Raw genomic sequence first — 17,654 nt, 5'->3', positions numbered from 1 at the left:
CCTTGAAGGCGAGGGAGCAAGTTAGAGCCAAAACCTAGGACAGCAAGCTGAGGATAGGGCATGAGCGAATGTAGACAGTGGTCTACATCGGCGGTAAATGGAAGATGGCAAGTCATGTGTTGAGTTTGTGGCTGGTGGTTAGCGGGTATAGTTTCCTTTTCTGGCATCATTGTCGAGCGGGGGGCGGGAGAGGGGGCATATCTAGAGTCCGATGGCATGTCTAGGGTGTTGCTCCAAACAAATTCTTTTAACAACAAAGGTTTTGTCTTTGATAAGCTACTTTGGAGGTCCAAAATCTGCATATATGTGATCATTTTTTTTTGATAATTTCATATCTGTGATAAATTTGCATAATTTGATATCTATGATAAAACTGCATATAATTAGATACATCACAAAGACATATTTACATATTGTATAAATTTGATATTGTAGATATAATTGATTTTTAAAAAAACTTGGTCAAAGTTTGTAATGTTTGACTTTGAAAAATATCTATATGCACTATATTATGAAACGAAGGGAGTATTTGATACTATCCATATGCCTGATTCTGGCATATGCAATGATTGATCCGACTACCAGAGGGTTGTAATCTCTACTCCTAATGGAGCAGTTGGTGAATAGTCCGCCAGTTATTTTTCGCTGGGTTTTTCCGTCTCACTACTTTCGTGGTTTTATTTCGCTGGTTTTATTTCGTCTCCCTCCCACCTGCCTTTTTGCTTCACCACCCACATAAACCCATCAGATTAGTTACCATATAAAAAATAAATCACAATCTATCAAGTATTGATGGACCACCCACATAAACCCATCAGATTAGTTACCATATAAAAAATAAATCACAATCAATCAAGTATTGATGGGATATTTCCTTATATTGATGTGATTTTCCCTTTCTTATCATCGATCATCTCTACTGCCTAAAAAAATGCGTAACTTTTCTTTTCCTACCAACCGACCGCGTCTCGTCTCCCTACGTCTGCCCTCATTGCTCTGCCTCCCGCACGAAAAAAACCCTCTCGTTTGACCTCCCCCAAACCCCGCACGATGGAAAAACCCAGCCGCCTGCTTCCCCTCCTCTCGGACGCTCCATACGTCCAGATCGCAGCCCCATCCCCATCCTCCTCTCACGTCACGGCGGCCGATGGACTGCCGCCACCACCCTCCTACTCTCTCGCCACCGCCGTCCTCCCGCTCGCTCACCGCCGCCGTCACCACCAATCCCGGCGAAGGCGTCGTTGCTGCTATGTCGCCTCCTTTCCCCATCCAAGCCTGACCATGGCAACGGCGCCCTCCCATGTGTCCCGCGGTGAGGTTTGGGGAGGCGCGACCACAATCCAGTAGGGATCTCACCACGGACCCGTCCGCTGGGATGGGTGTTGCCTCCGTTGCAAATGGGATCGAAGGGAGGGGCTACTTCGTCGTCAAGGTCGGCGAGGCAGCGGCCGATTGGGAGCCAGGTTGTGAACATGGGAGTTCGTCCCCATGGAGGCGGTGGCCGTGGAGATTGGATGTGAAGCAACCCCACTTGCCGGTGGTGGAGGCTTGCCGTCCATGTGCTCCTTTCTTCTCCCGGTATCCCCATTCCTTGCCTCCCATTACAAAAGCAAGCATAAATGAGAGCATGGGCTGATTTTCATCAATTCATTTCTCATATTTTTAGTTGCTTTTTTAGATTATACAAGATGCTCCCGATCTGTTTTGTCAAATTACTTGGATCGTCTTATGGAATTGATAGCCATCGTATTTTTCACCTCATGTTATTTCTTAATCCTTGTCCCACTAGGCATCCACTACATGTTTGGTAATGACGTGATGTTGAGGCAGCTAGGAGAAGCTCAGCAGCCAGATCAAGGGCTATCGAGATGGATCTAGGAGCCAAGCAGTAGTTCTTCTATTAAATTTTGGTTATTATCTTTTCTATTGTTACGATTGCGGGATGGTTGATTTTGACTCGGTATAACATTTGCATTTGTTTCCCCAGCTTGTTGGCGTAGATGCGTGGCACTGCGGCAACTAATCAAGAGCGAGGGCAGTGCACATCAGAGCTACGCTAAATGTAGCGAGCCAACCACGAATTGGATATGTTCACACGAGGGATGGGAGAGGAGAGGAACATTAACATTTTTCATGGTTTGGATGAAAATTTCAGTTTGTAGTTTCTCCGTACGTGGCAACACACTAGCGGTACTCATGGGCTTAGGATGAAAGTAGCGCCAGCAGAATCAGTAGGTTGGATGGGAAGGCGGTTGTTGCCCTTGTCCCTTGGTGCTAGCCTACCGTGGCGGCCTCACTAACTTGCTCATTGCGAATACGAGTTCGTGGGGTCGCGAGTTGCTGCAGATTTGTTTTTATCACTTTTTATAATATTTATTGATGTATCCCTAACTCATCGAGTCATTTTTAGCTTTGATTTCCCATACACGCCAGCCTAAATATCCCATGGTCAGAATATTGAACTCTTAAAGTTAATTCCCTCAGTTCTGGTGGCAAATATAATACACATAATCCATATTGTTATGCACTATCGTGTGTGTGTGAAATAGATGAATTATGGTCCCATACCCAATAAGATGGATATGTGTGTGTGTGTGTGTTAGAGAGAGGGAGAGGGGGAGAAAGAGTGAGGAAGAGGGAGGGAGAGAGTGTGTGTGTGATGATTTGATGGTAAAAAGGGTTGCCAATGTCGTAATATTGAACTCTTAAAGTTAATGTGGCCCCGTTGCAACGCACGGGCGTTCTTCTAGTGGAGCATAGAAGTCCACAACGTTGTCTTCGTCCTGGTGTTATCGTCATGCCTGACACGATCCACCTGGAGATCTTGTGGTGTTTTAGTTCCGTAGGTTGTTGAATTCAAAATCTTGTAGATTGTTGTCCAGCGCTTCTTGTTTGTTGGGGGGTTGTGGCGACGATAGTGCCAATTGAGTTTTCATTGGTTCTCGTATTCATTCTTTCCCCTGGTCTTCTTCATCACCGATACGACTAGGAAACGACGACTCAACAACTTGGCATGCAGAGGGTGTGCCCCCTAAGAGCATCTTCAATAGCCGCGCTATATAAGTGTCGCCCTGAAAATTAGTGTTTTTTACGCGGGCGCTACCGCTCTGGGCGTTCCAGCGGAGGTGCAAAAACCGCGCGCGTGGCATATCTAGTTCAGCGCGTCGGGCGAAACACCATCGCACACCGCTTATTTGATGCGTCTGCTCCCGTGCGCTGGACTCTCGAGCGCTCGCTCGCAACTCCACCTACCCCATCCAGCCGCTGGCGCCGTCGTCGCCCGCGCCACCCCATTTCTTTCGGCGACCGTTCCGTCGCCCGCGCCACCCCATTTCTTCTGCCGCGGCTCTAGTCACCGCCGCCCGTCGCATGAGGCAGTCCTCTGACGAACAGCACCCGGCCGCCCACTGCCGCTCGGCACCCACAAGGTGTTCGACAAAACGCCCGCAAGGTATATATTGCTTCAATTTCACATTTTTTTACATGAATTTGGTGCATGTTGTTTGTAGTTTTTATAGCCTAGTTTAAATTGAACATTGTAGATGAGTTCATCATATGATTCTTGCGAAGAAGAATTTGATATGGAAGAGGAGGAGGATCTTGCAATGATCCTAACTATGCACATCAATAAAAAACCAAAGCACGGTGGTTTGGTTATGGGTCGACAGAAAATTTAGAGGGATAGGATCGATGCCCACAACAGATTGACGAGGCACTATTTTGTGAAAAATCCCACATACCTCGAGTCGTACTTTTGTCGCCGGTTTAGGATGAGCACTGAGTTGTTCAGGTGCATTGCAGAGAAACTAGCGAGCCATGACCGAGTTTTTCAGCAAAGAAGGAATGTCGCCAGAGAGCTCGGGCATAGCACCTTTCAGAAGGTGACAGCCGCTTTGCGTATGTTTGCATACAGTATCCCCACTGATCTAGTTGATGATCACTTGGCCATGGGTGAGAGCCAAGCCATCATGTGTGTCAAGCGCTTCGCAGTTGGAATTGTGCAAGTGTTTGGCTAGGAGTATTTGAGATCTCCCAATGTTGAAGACGCCGCAAGGCTATTGGAGATGAACAAAGCTCGCGGCTTCTCAGATATGCTTGGCTCAATAGATTGCATGCATTGGAGTTGGAAGAATTGTCCAAAGGCATTGCATGGGCAATTCGACAGCCAAAAAAAGGGCTCCACTACAATCCTTGAAGCGGTGGCCGATCAAGAGACTTGGATTTGGCATGCTTTTTTGGAATGCCTAAATCTTTGAATGACATCAACGTTGTCAACCGGTCACCACTGATGAATAAGATTGCAAATGGTGAACTGCCACTGGTGCAGTTTGTAGCAAATGGTCGTACATACAACTATGGCTACTATCTTGCGGATGACATCTATCCAAAGTGACAAATATTTGTGAAGCCGTTGAAAAAACTGGAAGGTAAGAAAAATCTTGATTTCCATAATGCTCAGGCGGCAGCTAGAAAAGATGTGGAGAGAGCTTTTGGGGATTTTGCAAGCCCAATTTGAGTGAGAGGACCGGCTAGATTTTGGGATTAAAAGATGCTTTGGTACATCATGCACGCTTGTGTGATCATGCACAAAACGATCATCGAGAATGAGTGTTTCCAAGATGTAGACTACCCTCACTATGAGCTCTTGGGACATCCTGTGCGAGTGCGGTGGAGGGCTGAAAGGGTGGCCCGTTTTGTCGCCTCCTATCATGCCATTCGATGTCCCACAGTGCATGATGATATTTAGAAGGATCTCATTGAGGAGTGGTGGGCTTGGAATGGCCGACAAAGAGCATCATGATTTGTGCGTTTGATGTTGTATTGTTGAACTATTTGTTGTATTGAAAGATAAACTATTTGTTTGAGTTGTAATAACGAAATTGAACTATTTATTGTTGATTTATTTTATTTGTGTTTGATCTTCTTGCTTGTGTTTGATGCGCATATGTTGTTTGTGCGAGAGCGCGCGCGCTGCATTTTTGCGCGCTGCATGTTAGAGTTGTGTCGAATATAGTGTACAAGGTAGGTTACAGTTGGACTTGTAGTCGTATTGTGTTTTATATAGGATATGGAGTTGTGTCCAAGTAGGACACTTGTATCCTAGGCCTCTCATATATAGCGAGGGTAGACACACAATGTAATCTATGTCAACATAATAGCACCGGAACGCAGGGGAAGCCGACGGCATGTGCCGGCGTCCAGGGCGACCAGGTGCGGTATTGTAGCGGTATCATGGGGAGGAGCGCCTATAGTCAGGCCCAGGGGATGTAGCCATATCGGTGAACCTCGTTAACAAATCTCAATGTCGTGCTCGTGTGATTGCTTGGTCCACGGATGATTGACAGAGTGCCTCGGATTTATTCTAACAAGTGGTATCATGAGCAAGGTTACGAGGAGGTTGCGGTTCTGTTGATTTAGAAGAAATATCGAGTTCGAGATGCAGCTGGCTATGGCGTGGTTCTCGACAAGATTGAAAAAGAAGCAATCGAAAGCTAACGGAGTTCTCGGCGAGATAAGAAAAGCAGCGGTTGGAGCTGGTGTTGGATTAGCCACTTGTGCGGGTTGCGTTAGCAAGGGACGTGTGGCGATGGATCAGAGGATCAATCGAGCGAGCGTACAGCGATCAGAAATGCATGCTAGCGGTGGCGGCTCAGGGGAAATCGCTGGAAAAAGCAGCATGTGCAGGCAGACGTTGCTAGGGCAAGCCAGCGGCAGTGGAGGTTGCGGCTCAATGATTGAGCTGAGGCCCATAAGGGTCGTGAGCGGCTGCCAAGAGGCCCGAATGTCCAAGGCGCTAACTCGGTGTTGGGTCGTGCGTGAGAGCTGTAGCATACGTGTGCAAGCCGAAGCTTGGACGTGGGATTTGTTTGATAGAAAAAAGGGGGACCGAGTCCCTAGAGGAGACGTGTTCTCCTGGTGGCCGAGAGAGAGACATGCAACATCAAGGCTGCTCTAGACAAAGTGCATCGGAAAGTAAAAGGCATTGACAAAGCAATTAGCTTAGCATCAGGAGTTATAGCAAGACATGAGTTGTTCATGTGAAGACCAAGTAGAGTTGCGTGGAAATCTCAGATGGTTTTTTCACAGGGTCATTCGTACGAAGAACCTGGACGTCAATGGGTTCCAGGTTTGAGGTGAAGAAGTTCGTGGAACCAAAAACCTTGGGTTATGGCAGACAAGGGTGAAAATTTGTTGGCACAACAGGGATGCTTGAAGGCGTTGCGGGATGTCAAGCCAGACGGATGATGAGAACTGTGAGGAGTTACAGATGGTTGCAGTCGGGGAAGTTCGGCTGGGTCAGGCTTGTCAGTCTGATAGATCGACGTGAGTCGGTTGGTACAGAAGACGGTGCTTGGATCGGCGTAGCGACATAAGAGCCTGATGTTGATGGTGACCAACTTCTAGGGCGTGGAAACACGTGGCACAGGCCCGACGGCTTGTGTGACTTTGACAAGACTATGACGCGGGGTTGATTCAAGATGGTGCGCACATGAGATATTGATGTCAACGGGGCACAAGGGTGGACTGATCATCTACCATGGAGTCATATTGAAGGTGGAGTTGGAGTCCGAAAGACTTCACTCGAAGCTGGATTGAGGGGCTACGGTGTAAGGATCTAGGGAATCAAAGCCTATTCAGCAAGGGGAAAAGCAAGGGACACATAATTCAGACTAGAGCCCAGTGGTCTGATGGAAGCGTGAAACTCATCGTTGGTCGGTGATGACCGATGGTACTCTGTAGTGGGGGTTGAGTGGTGTGGGTTCGCGACCCTTGAGACTTGATCGGGACAGCGGAGGCTCGACGCGGTAATAGCGTCGAGGCATGCAGTTAGCACAGGACATGGAGACGGGCCAGGGCTCTGGTGGTCATACATGTGGTGAGACAACTACGAATTTGACTCATGATGATTACAAGCAATGGTGAAATTCCTTCAAGTTTCAGACATGCAGTCAAGAAAGGAGCGATGATGTTGAGTTCAGGTAACTCTTATGTGTGACACTCAATATGTGAGCTGTTCACTTTCACGCAGGTCAGTGATCAGTGTGTGATGGCTTTGGGCTGATACTCTGGAAGTTGGGAGCACAAACTAGAGTAATGTGGAACTTAATTTTGCTCGAGTGTTGACGTGGTCAAGAAAAGAAGGGACTACAAGTTGCAGGTGGAGTCATATGGAGTCTTTGGAGTAGTAGCAGAACTCACGGGATAAGCTCAAGTCCAATGTACATGGAAGTTTGACGCATTGATGAATTCATGGTGGTGGAGAATATTCGCCAAGGTGGAGTTTGTTAGAGTTGTGTCGAATATAGTGTACAAGGTAGCTTACAGTTGGACTTGTAGTTGTATTGTGTTTATATAGGATATGGAGTCGTGTCCAAGTAGGACACTTGTATCCTAGGCCTCTCATATATAGTGAGGGTAGACACAAGATGTAACTTATGCCAACATAATAGCACCTGAACGCAGGGGAAGTCGGCAGCATGTGTCGACGTCCAGGGCGACCGGGTGCGGTATTGTAGCGGTATCATGGGGAGGAGCGCCCATAGTCAGGCCCCGAGGATTTAGCCATATTGGTGAACCTCGTTAACAAATCTCGGTGTCGTGCTCGTGTGATTGCTTGGTCCTCGGATGATCGGCAGAGTGCCTCAAATTTATTCTAACACTGCATTTTACTGCGGCTGTTGGAGCCAGCGCTGTCCGCCGCGCCAAACCAGGCGATTGGCACGCTGCAAACTGGTTTTTAGCGCGCCGCGCATTGGGCGTCTGTTGAAAATTCTCTAACCATGATGCATTGGGGACATCAGAACCTTGACTATTAGGGTAGGCGGTTCAAGCGGCTTTTCAAAACCTTCGAGGTTACTATCCCAGCTTCTGTAGGCTCAGTCTTCCATAGTGTTTTCACTTGAGACGCCAAGTTTAAAAACATTGATGGAACTTTCAGTTTTATCACCGATCGATGTTTTTCAGTTTTATCAGCACTGGCGGGACTGGATCTGCAAGACCCTCGCTTCATCTTCCTCCAGGGTGTTGTTAAATGGGGAGCCGGGAACCCATTCGCGCATGGAAAAGGCCTTCGCTAGGGTGACCCGCTGTCTCATATGCTCTTCATTCTGGCCATCGATCCTCTACAACTTATGCTCAGGGAGGCTTCCCAGGCTGGGATCCTCAAGCCCATCATGGCGCGGCCGGCCTCCTGCAGGGTTTCTCTCTATGCGGACGATGCTGGCATCTTCGCTAACCCGGTCAAAGAAGAGATCGACGCCATCGCTCTAATCCTTGCCTTTTTTGGGGATGCATCAGGCCTCATCACAAATGTCAGCAAGACCGAGGTGTTTCTCGTTCGCTGCTAAGACATTGATCTCCCGGCCATCCTCTCAGCCTTCCCGGCCAAGCTGGCCTCGTTCCCCGGCTGATACCTGGGTCTCCCACTACATACCAGGTGGCTCAGAAGGGTTGACCTTCAACCTCTTCTGGACAAGGCAATGGGCAGGTTGCCGGGTTGGAAGGGGAAGAATCTGGCGCGTTCGGGCAGGGTCTCCCTTGCAAAGTCCGTGTTGTGCGCCATCGCAAGTCATCACCTCACTGCGCTCCCGCTCCCCACTTGGGAAATCCAGAAGCTCAATAAGATCACTCGTGACTTCATCTGATGTGGGGAAGACTCAGAAAACGCGTTTGGTGGACACTCTCTGGTCAACTGGAAGACTGTCTGCCGGCCTAAGCCCATGGGGGGCCTGGGAAGCACAGACCTCGAGAGATTTGGTTGGGCACTCCGACTTCGCTGGCCTTGGCTTTTGTGGACTAATCCTGACCACCAATGGGTGGGCTCTGCGGTGCCTTGTGATGAGATGGATATGGCGCTCTTCAGGGCTTCTACCACCATATCCTTCGGCAATGGGAGAAAATCCTTATTCTGGCACGACGATTGGACAGGACGGGGCCCTCTGTCCCGGGCCTTCCCGGAGCTGTACAAAATTGCCACCAGGAAGCGGAGATCTATGATGAAGGAGCTCCACGAGGAGAACTGGATCAGATCGGTTGCCCATCTTTCATCGCCTGCCCACCTGCAGGAGTTCATTGCCCTCGCTTCAGTCATCACTCAGGTGGTGTTGAACCCGGACCAGGAGGACTCCATCACTTGGCGGTGGACCCCCAATGGCATATACTCTACTGCCTCGGCTTATGCGGCCCAGTTCTCTAGATCCTATCCCAGGTTCTCCCCAACCAAGATTTGGGAGGCACATGCTGAGCCAAAATGTAAGTTCTTCGCCTGGCTTGTGCTCCACGGGAAGATCCTCATGTCCGACATGCTAGCCTTTCATGGCTGGCCGCACGACCCTTGCTGTCCCCTTTGCCTTTGGGCTCCGGAGACGGCCACTCATCTCTGCAAGGACTGCCCATTTGCCACCGCAGTTTGGTCTCTCGTCCAGGTGTGGACGGGAGAGGACTCTGGGGCCACGCCCACGTTTCCCCCTTCGATGGGGATTTCGGACTGGTGGGATTCGCTCACCATCAATTTGCCCAAGAATGACAGAAGAAGGCGGAGCGGCCGCTTCCTTTTCACCATCTGGAACATCTGGAAGGAGCGAAACTGACGCATCTTCAATGGAACTCGCCTCACGCACCTAGAGGTTGAAGCTATTGCCTTCGAAGACATCAAGCAAAGGTCTCTGGCCTTTGGTCGGGCACAGGTGGCAGCCGGTATTGGCTGATTAGTGCCATCGTGTGGGTTTTTAGGGGGTTTTGTCCGGTTTCTCCTCAAAAAACTGGAACACTCTTGTACATAAACGTTATTCTCCTTCTTATTTGAAAAGGCAGTGCTCCTGCCGGTTCCTCAAAAAAATGTTGTTGTTGTTGCTTTTGCGGGGGACCGATCAATGTTGTTTGCATTCATTCCAATATTTTTGATATGATGCAGACGTATTGTGTTTATTTAGAGAAAACTTCAGTTGGTAAAATGTTGTTTTAATTTGCATCAATGAGTTGACTTTGTTGCCATCTCGGAAAAAATCAAAAGGAGTTAGACGACCCAAGAGCACCTCGCACGGTAACTATTCGACTGAATTGGCTCAGCTTTGTACTTGTAGGCGTTGTTTGGATAGTGAATTTTATCCATGGGTATATATAGTACGAGTTTTTAGCTGAATTTTCGCAAAACCAGTTTTACAATATTTTTTATCGTTAACGAGTTTATAGAAAACTTTGTTTGGGTTAGCAAAAAGTAGAACCGGGCTGTTACAATTCATTGTTTGGATAGCCAACTCTTATTTTCCTTTTGTTGTCAACCCGTGAGCCAGTGACCTTCTCCTTCTTCCCCTATCGTCCATTGACAAGAGTACATGACCAAGCTCTAGATATGATTCTTCCTCTTCCTAGGCTACTGCTCGCCTCCGGTCGGGCCCGCAAGGCTGCGCATGCTATCGACCGGTGATGGCCCTTTCCATAGCACTGAGGTCGTTGCTTCCTCCCTGCACATGCTCCACCTGGGCTGCTGCTCGCCTGCCCTCGCACCTCTAGCATGTGCGGGCGGCCGCCGGCGAGCGTTTACCTTGGTGGTCGAGGCCGTCTGTGATGCGAACGGAGCAGCCACACCCAGGCACCGCATAACTCGTGAGAGTGCTTGCCGCCGTCCACCCTGACGTCCATGGCGGTCAGCCACGCGGCGGCGACCATGCCGGCGCCGGAGCTCAGTCTATCACCTGCCTGAAGGTCAAGTTGTTGTGCTCGTCTCATGGTTGCCAATGGAGCTACCGAAGGACTTATACTCTTCCTCAAGTAAAACTAGAGCCAATGAAATGTTGAGGAACGAGAGAGATGTGGAGAAAAGTAGTTGTATCCGTATTTTTTTTGAAACAAGACAAAAGACTTGCCAATTTCATTATTTAAGAAGAAGGTTTAGACAAAAGCCGCAAAGCGGCAAAATAAAATACTACTCTCGCGACATAATTGCACTCATGTGTTTGGCTCCCGCCAACGCCCAAAGTCGGGCCTCCTCTTTGACCTTGGCAGTGATAATAGTGGTCGGTGAAGCCGTGTTGCGAAAAACTCTCGCGTTTCGCTCCTTCTAAATTTCCCACATGACAAGCATCAGAACAGAGCCAATCGCTTTCTTGATATGCCCTCCCGTGTTGATCGTCTTCAGCCACCAATCTTGAACCGTGTCTTCGTGGCACCAAGTCAGCGGTGAGTGGTCCTGAATGCCAAGCCAGTTGACCACCTCGGTCCAGACGCGGGTGGTGAATCTAATTGGAAAAGAAGATGGGCAGCAGATTCTTGGACTTGTTTGCATAGGGGACAAAGTCCACACTTTGGCCAACCTCGCCGCTGTAACCGATCTGCCGTCCACACACGGTTTTGGATGATAAGCCAAGTGAAGAATTTGCATTTCGGGGGAGCCCAATTCCTCCAGATTGTGGGAGAGGTTGAGCTGAGAACTTGGCCCTCGAACTGCGCCGTGTATGCCGTAGCTGCTGAATAGTCGCCACTGGAAGTGAATTTCCAAGATATAGTGTCCTTCCTATCATGATTGAGAGCGACACCATCAATCATCTCCCACAGAACCAGAAACTCCTGGATGTGTGGCAAAGTCAGTCCCTAAGTTGTGTCGATTTGCTGGATCCAGAAGTTGTTGTCAAGGGCCTTGTTAACCAGACATGCCTTCTTCTTGGACACTTCAAAGATCTTTGGCGCGATGTCTTTAGGCCGGAGACCATTTAGCCATGGGGATTCCTAGAATTTAGCCTTTTTGCCGTCCCCGATAGTCACTATTGTGGCAGCCGAGAACAAATCTCTGTCACTGTTTGAACAGGGTGTTTCCATCCCCATCCAAGTCTTAGGAGGGTCTGCCCATTCAAATAGCCAGCGAAGACGAATGGCGGTCGCAAACTTCTCAAGATTAAGCACACCCAAGCCGCCAAAAATCTTAGGCTTGCAAACAAGCTCCCAGTTAACCTTGCACTTTCCACCCGACACCTTGTCACAACCAGCCCAAAGGTAGGCACATCGCAGACTATCAATCTTTTTCCTGACCTCAGCGGGCAGCTCCAGCGGCGTGAGATGGTAGATCGCAATGGCCGTGAGGACCACTTTGACCAAGACAATGCGCCCGGGGGTGGCAACATGCATAGCCGACCAAGGCGGCAGTTTGCTCGCAATCTTGTCTTCGAGGTATTGAAAATGTATGCGCTTAAGTCTAGTCACCGACAGGGGAAGGCCAAGGTATCGCAAGGGGAAAGAGGTCTGAACCGCCGGGAAGGCTTGAAGAATGTCGTCAAGGTCAATGTGGGCACAACGAATGGGCGTGACCAAGCTCTTGTTGCAGTTCGTGACCAACCCAGTGACATCACCAAAGGCAGAGAGCGTTGACGCAAGAAACTGTATATCTTCCTTGATTGGAGCAACAAAGATGGCCGCATCGTCAGCATATAGGGAGGCTCGGATGGGGTTGCCATGGATGGGATGGAGGTTGCCTTGCGCAGTAGCCTTGGCTAGGATGTGGTGCAGAGGATCAATGGCGAGGACAAAGAGCAGGGGGGAGAGGATCCCTTTGTCAAAGCCCACAACTGTGCTTGATTGGGTCGCCTGCAACACCATTAAGTAGCACTCTAGAGGAGGCCGTGGAAAGGAGAGCAGATATCCAATCACAGAACCGCCTTGGAAGTGGTGGTGGCGCAACAAGTCCATTAGGTAATCCCATCTAACCGAGTCAAAGGCTTTCTTGATGTCCAGCTTGAGAAGCAAGGTTGGTGATTTGGTGCGGTGTAGACGGCGGGCCAAGTTGCGAACGTACATGAAGTTGTCATGGATACTTCTTTTCTTAATGAAGGCACTTTGTGTGTTGGAGACAAGCGCATGCATGTGAGGGGCTAGTCGAGTAGCCATCATCTTAGCAATGATCTTGGCAACCGCGTGGATGAGACTGATAGGCCGGAAGTCGGATACATCCTCTGCCCCATCTTTTTTAGGGATGAGGACAATGTTAGCCGAGTTGAGCCAGTGGAGGTTGTTGACATGAAGATCGGATAAATTATTGACCACAAGCATTATCTCCGGCTTAATGATGTCCCAACATTCTTTGAAGAAAATGCCCGTGAATCTGTCAGGGCCCGGAGCTTTGTCTCCTGGAAGCTCATCTATTGCAGCACGGACCTCCTCCTCGCTGAATGGCAATCCAAGGTCTGAGAGGTCACAGGAAGATAGCGGGATGCAGCCCCAGTTGAAGTCTTTGGAGCGCGGGGGGGCCTTCCCAATGGTTTTTCTAAAGTGATTCTGAAAAATGTCTTTTTTCTGGTCATGGCTCGTGACCCAACCATTATTGTGCTTAATACGGTGGATGAAGTTCTTTCTCCATCGGTGGTTGATCCGAAGGTGAAAGAAACGAGTATTTGCATCCCCTTCTTTGAGCAACTTAATTATTGAGCTTTGTCGTTTCCTTTCCCTCTCAAGAACTCCCAGGGCCACAACATTTCTCTAAAGATCCTTTCTCAGATTCCATTCGCCCGTCGACAGTGCCCTATGCTCTTGCGCGATGTCGAGACGGAGGATGATCTCAAGGGCCATGTGAAGTTGGATTTTGTGGTTCGAGAAGATGGACCTGCTCCACTTGCGAAGGCATTGGCTCGTCCTCTTAAGCTTGTGGAAAAGCACCTGATAGGGCTCGGAGTGGCTGGTTTCCTCAGCCCAGGCATCCTGGACGATTTTCTTGAAGTTGGGCATTTTAATCCAGAAGTTCTCGAACTGGAAAGATCTTGGTCGTTTTGGTCCCTTGTCACTAGCCAAGAGGAGTGGGCAATGGTCCGAGAGTGAGGATGAGAGCGCATGGAGAATGTGTGTGCCGAAATCGAGATCCCAATCCTCATTGCAGAAAAAAGAGTCTAATTTGCTCAAGGTCGGGTTAGTCTGCTCGTTGCTCCAAGTGAACTTTCTATTCTGTAGATGGATTTCTTTTAGCTCACAGGAGTTAAGGGCGTTCCGAAAGCGCACCAGTCGAGATCGATCAACATTTGCACGGTTTTTGTCTCGGGCACGATAAACTTGGTTGAAGTCTCCCGTAACGAGCCATCTAGTGCCCTGAGGAGGTTTTATGCTCACAAGCTCTTGGAAGAAAGAGTCTTTCAGATTACTTCTAGTAGGCCCATAAACAGAAGTGAGTTTGAAGGAAACTGGTGTATTGACGATAGAGACGTTCGCGGAGATGCAGAATGTGCCAATGTGGATGTTGTCCACCTTCATATAGTGTTCATTCCAGAGTAGAAGGATGCCCCCCTTGGTGCCATCAACAGATTTTTCAGCAAAGTTCTTCAGTCTTCGACCTCCCAAAAAAAAGCCACAAAAGGGTCAATTGCGGCTAATTTCATCTCCTGTAGGCAAACAAAGTTGCATGAGGTATCAGTATTTGTGAAACGTGTTTTTGCAAAAACAACTAATAGTCGTTTTTCCACAAACCCGGAATCCTGGGTTTCTGGAAACTAAGTTTCCTAAATTCATGAATTAGGTGGAGCATCCAAACAAGGTTTTATACAGTTAAACAATTTTCCTAGTTTATAGAGATCAAGTTTTGTATATTCTTCCTATCCAAACAACACCATGGAGCCGAACCGCATATGCCCATGACTAGTCCTGGCCATGGGAAGCCCGGCCCGGCCTAGCCCAGCCCAAAAAAGCCTGACCCGGCCCGGCCCGACGCTGCCCCCGGGCCGGGCTCGGGCCTAGTTTTTGAGCCCGAAGGCCAGGCCGGGCCGGGCCCGGGCCTGTCGTTTTTGCCATTTTCTGAAGGTCGGGCCGGGCCGGCCCGAAGTCCGACGAGCTTTTACGTGCTCGGGCCGGGCTCGGGCCCAAAAACACAGGCCCGATGGCCGGGCCAGGGCCTGAGTTTTTTGTGTCGGGCACGAAGCCCGGCCCGGCCCGAGGTTTGGCCAGGTATACCCATGACGTGACACAGCTTTGTCAACCGCCACGCGTGAGTGCGCGCCGGGCGCATGCGGATGGCATGCGTCGGCACTGCGTACCTCCTTTCCACCGTGAACCAAGAAACGAAAAAGAAAAAGGCAGCGAGACAGAGTAAACAGTTGGTGTAACCCGGCATTCCGATATGATGGCCCGTTGCCCTGGCCACTTTTGCTCGCCCGTCCCAGTTCGTGCCGCTGCCGCCCAACATCAAATCATGCATGCGTGCGGCGTACGTGCGTCCTCGCGGGGCTCCTTTCGGCCAAAGGCACGTCAAAAGAACCGAACCCAACCAAATGCCCGGAACAGCGACCCTACCGCAGCGTGCATGATCGACGTCAAAAAAGGCTGCGATGGTATGGGCGTTGCGTTGCAGCGTACTGGCGGGGGCGAGGAGGATCACGCACACACAAACATGTGGAAGCAGTGGAGCCGTGGTGCATCCCCACGCACTGGAACGGCATGGGCGCGGCCGTCCGTCGCATCCTCGGCGTGGCCTGCTTGTGTCCTGCTCTGCAGCAGAGTGGGCGGAGAAGATCAAGAAGGCCCGCCCGCTTTCCGGGTGCGCCTGTCGCCTGAAAACAACGGCGTTCGCGGCTTCGTTTACGTGTCACGCTACCGCGCGCTGGGCTGCGCTGCTCGACTGAAAGCCAATCAGTGAAAGTGGAGAACCGCTTTGGTAGGCAGTAGGTCAACGTGGCGAGCACTAGCGACCGTCTCTTACTCCTGCACAGGATGCTAAGCTATACGCAGTCTGAAATCAGTTTGGCACTAATCCCATCTCCAAAAAAAACAAACCACTTTAGTCGTAGATACCACAATTACTCATGGAGTATCTCGTAACCACAGCAGTGGGCTACTTGCATCATCAACATATACGCCTACTTATTTGGAGGTTGCAGAAACATGGCCAAATGCCTCTTGATTCGTTATGCTGAAGTGACGGAACAATCATTCCAACACAAGTGGCCCCACGTTCATTCAGTTCAGGTTTGCGCGCGCCTGATCAAGGATCTTTCGGCCTTGTCACGACCCACTCCACCTGCACAAAACAATAACAATCGGATACATGTGGTACTTTGCTTCCAACAAATAAAAGTGTGGATTCCAGCCAGCTCTGATTATATATCATTGCAGCAGCCTTATGATTGCAAATATGCAGCGAGCCTATGATTGCGAATTAGGCACCAACAACGACAACAATACAGTATAGTACACAGCAACAGCAAGATCCTCAAAACCCACCTGCAAAGATACGTACTTTGCATCATAACTGAATAATATATTACTACTACACCGAACACCACACTGCTAGTTCAAACTTCCTCTTTGTCCCAACACTGAGATGCGGAGGCACCAACCTTAATCTCACTAAAAAGATGAGTTAAAACCGGTAATTTGCAGACGCTCATCTTCCGGTGTTGAGCTTGAATCTAGCAACCATCTGATGAGATGAACTTGAACTCTAAAATACAGGCCATGCGTCGGCCGCATCAGCTGCTGACTTCGGCGATGCTGTGCAGAGACGGGCGCCACTGGCGATGCCTCGAGCCTTTCGTCGAGCTGCTCGGGTGGCCGTCCCTGTCCTGCTGCTCCAACTGCAATATACACGACGGGCGGCAGCAGAGTAATCAGAACATGCCAATTTGCCATGTTGTACAGTACTAAGTTTTAAAGATCGTAATGAGTGACGATTCCCATGAGTTTTGAGAGAATAAATGGTGGACGATTCCTTGTCCACTAGTAGTTGGTAGCAGGCGCCATATTCCTCATGTATCTGGCATTGCGATTGGAGAATGTCAACCTAGCTAGCTCGCAGGATTTTGTTTGGGCGGCGGCAGGAAATTCTAGGTATCCGTCGCTGCCGTTTCCATGTGGTGCGAGCAAAGCAAGATGTGGCCTAAAGTATAGTTTAGCTTTGAGTGGGAATAATATGCCCATTATATGTATAAGGAGCTATCATATCATGTTTAGAGTACATTATTCAAGTCATCATTGTGTCATGATCGGCTTAATGTATGATATCTTTAGTAAATCAAAAATGGTTGGGCGGTTAGGTACTATTGTGTCATACTAACTCGTAATAAGGTATACAAATTAGGAGGGCGGCCAGCTGAACAAAAAAATAACAAGTGCAAATGGTGTTATGGTCAAAGCTACCCCAAGTTAACAGCAAACTGCAGCATTAGCAGGTTAACTAACTAGGCAGTTACCTACTCTTATGTCACAGTCAAGAAAAACCTCTTTTCATATTGGAGACTGGATAAGGACTCTAAATACTCATGTGAACTTCACAAATTTCAAAATTAGAAGAACACAAATACAAACTTCTGAAGAACAAACGATGAGAGTAAAATCGCCTTATTTCGTCAGATACTAGAGTTTTAGAGACTTAGTAATGACATCTCTTGATCAATTGCACACATGCACTACTAGTTCAGATTAAAAATGAGGAGGTAGTGGTAGTGATTAGTGAAGAGCTGGAATAAACCAGCGAACAGGTTGAGACCACAAAGCAAAGGAAAAAAGTATGTTCTTGTACATGCAAAGTACTATTGGCTGATTATTGACCATTAAGGGGAAGAACATGCATGATACAGAAACAAGGAGCTGCCATCGATGAACAGCGAAACATGGGGGAGAAATTATGACCAAGAAGGTGCTATACCTGATCGAGACCGTCGTCCATGAGCGACTGGTCATCGCCGGCGGAG

General features: G+C 49.0%; 1 protein-coding gene across 1 annotated transcript in view; it reads right to left on the bottom strand.

Annotated features, from left to right (window-relative positions):
- Nucleotides 1–16,066: 16,066 nt before the first annotated feature.
- LOC119292698 overlaps nt 16,067–17,654 on the bottom strand; it is a gene marked incomplete at its 5' end in the record, with an annotated part of 2,106 nt that continues 518 nt past the window's right edge. Inside the window, 2 exons of the mRNA XM_037571436.1 lie at nt 16,067–16,538; nt 17,609–17,653. Of these exons, the coding sequence (XP_037427333.1) occupies nt 16,434–16,538; nt 17,609–17,653 (150 nt within the window). The remainder of the gene's footprint in view (nt 16,539–17,608; nt 17,654) is intronic.

This window comes from Triticum dicoccoides, chromosome 4B (assembly GCF_002162155.2).
Source record: "Triticum dicoccoides isolate Atlit2015 ecotype Zavitan chromosome 4B, WEW_v2.0, whole genome shotgun sequence".
NCBI lineage: Eukaryota > Viridiplantae > Streptophyta > Magnoliopsida > Poales > Poaceae > Triticum > Triticum dicoccoides.
The sequence above is the reverse complement of the archived record's forward strand: the minus strand, read 5'-3'. Positions and strand labels throughout refer to the sequence as shown.